Source organism: Manacus vitellinus, unplaced genomic scaffold (assembly GCF_001715985.3).
Source record: "Manacus vitellinus isolate BGI_N305 unplaced genomic scaffold, ASM171598v3 scaffold_10_pilon, whole genome shotgun sequence".
Classification (NCBI taxonomy): Eukaryota; Metazoa; Chordata; class Aves; order Passeriformes; family Pipridae; genus Manacus; species Manacus vitellinus.
The window spans coordinates 2024476-2027987 of NW_021938838.1; the positions used below are offsets into that span (position 1 = coordinate 2024476).

A 3512-nucleotide genomic window follows, 5' to 3' on the forward strand; every position below is an offset into this window, starting at 1 on the left:
ACTCCAGGGCGAACTCCCGCAGCAGTTTGCAGATGGGCGTCACCTTCACGTCCCGCGCCGCGCTCGCCGGGTACCCCAGGTACAGCAGGAAGGAGTGAAACCTACGGGAACGTCAGTCGTGGCGAGCCAGCAGCAGGACCGTGGGGCTCCTGCTGTGTCCCTGGAGCTCGAGCCACCGACCTGTTGAGGACGCGCCTGTGCACCACCTTCAAGACGACGATGCGCTGGGTGCTGTCCTTGAGGAACTCTGTCAGCTTGGTCTTCAGCACCGGCTTGGTCTCGTGCTTGGCAATCACCTTCAGGTTGTCCCAGGAGGCCCTGCACCTCCGCTCCAGCTGCACCAGGCTGTTGGCCAGCTCTTCAAAGTCAATCTGGAAGAGTGAGACGTCAGCCCTTGGCCACGCTGGTGGAGCTGGGCAGCCACAGGACCCACACCCTGTCCTTGCCTGGGTGTCACCTGCCTTGCCTCACCTTGGCGGAGCGGGTGATGGAGGCAATCTCTGAGTAGAGATCAGTGGTTTCTGGGAACTTCTCTACCACCATCTGGCAGAGATGGTAGAGCAGGGACTGCCGGTGCACGGTGTCCTTCACTTCCGAGACCTTCTCCAGGTAGCCCAGTTCAAAGCCTCTGCTCTGAAACACAATGGACTCTCCATCCCTCCTCCAGCAGACCTCCACTCTGCAGACCCCACTAGCACCACCCAGCCTCAGGCACCATCCCAGGCTCCCCGTGGTCCCTCCCCTTGCACCATGGCTGGTCCTCATCCTGCTCCTCACCTGGGAACCATTCAAGAAGTTGCCCATGGCCAGCAGCGTGGCCAGGATGCACTTGAAGGTGTGATTTTTGGCCAGCTGCTCCATGCCCACCTTCAGATCAAAGAGCGGCTCTGCAATCTCCTGGGTGAGGAGAGAGGCAGGTGAGAACCCTTGGCCACCTCCTCCCTTGGGAACTTCAGCATTCACCCACGAGGACAACCACCCCCTGGTCAACTCAAGCCCGTGCTTGCCTTGGCTGGGGAGCTGCAGCCTGTCCCCAGCACGGATGGCACCTCCCATGCTTGGACATGGCTGGTCCCCACCAGGAACATGCTTGGCTCAGCACTTAGAACTGCTGGGGTGGCAGCGGTGGGAGGGCAGAGGGGAGATGGGGTACATGGCTCTCTACCTGCTCCAGGCTCTCATAGTCCAGCTTGAAGGCCCAGAGCTGGAGTCTGGCTGTGAGGTCACTGATGGAAGACAGGGAGAGCAGGAACTGCTCTGCAGAGCCCAAGGGCACATCAGGGTTGGCCAACTGGGCCTCCTGGATCTTCTGCTTCTCCTCCTCAGTCGGGACCATGGTCAGGATTTTCTAGGGCAGGGAAAGAGGGATATGTCAGACTCCAGACATGTCATCATGGGACTTGTCACCCCAGGCATCATAGCATGGAGGTCTCCATGCAGGGAAATGACCTGCATGAGGACCTCAGAGGGGCTTGTGCTCACCTCAATCCCTTCCTTATTGACTGCAAACTCGTCAAAGTTGAGCACAGCAGTCTTGATGATGTGGACGGGTGGCAGCACTGTGAGGCCAATGTTGATGGCGTTGCTTCTCTTGGGGTCCAGCACCACCACGACCTTCTTCCCATCCACAGCTTTCTGCAAAGAGGACAGGATGGGTGGGGACAGCCAGGCAAAGGGCTCATGAGCTCATCATGGACACAGGGAGTCAATCACGGACCCCATGGTGAGCCAAACCTGTGCACTGCCCATCACCCTCCCCACCGAACCTCTGGGCTGCTGGTACCCATCCTTGGCATAGGGTAAGGGTGACAGTGCATGCTGAGGGTCCCCAGAGGAACCAACAGCCTTCCTCCCACCCCTGAAGTCCCCTTGGCCGATGGGTGCCCACTGGTACCTTTGAAGCTGGCACTTCCTTTGACCGCGACTCAAAGAGATGCTCCAGTTTTGCAGCGTTGATCTCGACATTCTGCAGGGATGCCCACAGTGTCCCCTGGCCAAACCTGCCTGGCCCTACAGTGCCATCCAGCTGCTTCAGCTCCTTCCAGAAGAGCTTCACTGTCCTCTTCTTCTTGGCCTGGGAGGGGCCATCTGTTGCTGAGAGGCCTGGCAGCCCTGGTGGGGGTGGGCAGCCAGGGGCTACAGGAGGTGGAGGTGGTGGGCAACCAGGGATGGCAGGAGGTGGAGGTGGAGGTGGGAGACAACCAGGGATGGCAGGAGGTGGAGGTGGAGGTGGAGGTGGTGGGCAACCAGGCATGGCAGGAGGTGGAGGGGGAGCCATCAATGTTCCAGTGCTTGTTGCTCTAATGCCAGAATGGAGGAAGGAGCCATTGGCCATTGGCCCTGTGTCCAGGATGTCAAAATCTTCTTCCTCCCCCAGATCAGTGAAGTCCAGGTCCTTGATCTTCAGCTGCACGGGGCTGGCCTCCAGGCGCTCCCATGTCAGCTCCATGTCCTTCTTGATGGGCATCATCCCGGTGTTCTCCAGCTTCTGCGTGTGGGTCTCGGCATCTATGCTGGACATGGCACGTACCAGCTTGGCGTGGGCACTGGCCACTGGCCCATCTGGAGCCCTGCCACGGAGCCAGGCACTCTCCTGCTCCTGGCTGCTACCTCCCTTGGCATCCATCTCTGCCTCACCCTGGATCCGGGGGGATGAAGGGACCTCAGGGAACACCTTCTCTCTCCCTGGCTCTGAGGAGCCCTTGGCATAGAGCATGTCCAGCATAAACTTGGTGTCAGAGGAGATGGTGCTGCAGGAGTCGGTGGTGTCAGACCGAGCCAGGCGAGACCCTGCAGGGAGAGGGAGAAGCTGGGACAACACGCTTGGAGGGAGCAGGTGGTGCTGAGCTGCACGTGGAGCTGGGGTCCTGCTCCCTGGTGGGGTGTGCTCGGATGCCAGTGTTTTGAGCAAGGAGGTACCACCAGCTCCTCCATGGCTCTGGGTATCACAGTTGTGGCACAGGGACAGAGGGGCCACTAACCCCCGCCCCAGGGGCCCTGATGAGCTGGGAACACACACCCTGGCAGCACTTACTTATGCTGGGTGGCTCCGTCCCGGAATCAGAGGTGCCGCTGTCTCCTTCCCACGCAGGAGCAGCAGGATGCTCCAGAGCAGCATCACCGAGGACGTCGAGCCGCCCCTTGGCCATGGAAGAGATCTTCTCCTTCTGGGCTGCAGCCAGGTTCTCCAAAAAGCGAGCTCTGCAAGACAGGGGTGAGCGTTGGCTGGGAGCAAGGCAGGGATGGGGACAACGGGGACAATGGGCACACCACGCCATGCCACACTGCACAGCCAGCCCTGCAGCACAGAAACCCCCTGCACTGGCCACACCACATCAGGGACCCAAAGGATTCAACCTCCTCTGAGCCCTGCACAGAGACAGGCGTTGCCCCCAGGGCTCAGGGACAAGGCCCCATGGGAGCCAAAGGCTTGTGCCATCAGGGTGCCACTGTCACCAGTTGGTCCCAACAGACCTGCTGCCCACTGCAACCCTCATCCAAAAGCTGCAAAA

At 60.2% G+C, this 3512-nt stretch overlaps 1 protein-coding gene across 1 annotated transcript in view; it reads right to left on the bottom strand.

Annotated features, from left to right (window-relative positions):
* Window positions 1–3512, bottom strand: part of FHOD1 (formin homology 2 domain containing 1) — a 15064-nt gene that overhangs the window by 1599 nt on the left and 9953 nt on the right. Inside the window, exons 14-21 of the mRNA XM_029965495.1 lie at window positions 3035–3201; window positions 1895–2790; window positions 1483–1635; window positions 1166–1348; window positions 778–897; window positions 472–633; window positions 181–371; window positions 4–101 (exon numbers count right to left, since the gene is read on the bottom strand). Coding sequence (XP_029821355.1) covers window positions 4–101; window positions 181–371; window positions 472–633; window positions 778–897; window positions 1166–1348; window positions 1483–1635; window positions 1895–2790; window positions 3035–3201 — 1970 coding nt within the window. The remainder of the gene's footprint in view (window positions 1–3; window positions 102–180; window positions 372–471; window positions 634–777; window positions 898–1165; window positions 1349–1482; window positions 1636–1894; window positions 2791–3034; window positions 3202–3512) is intronic.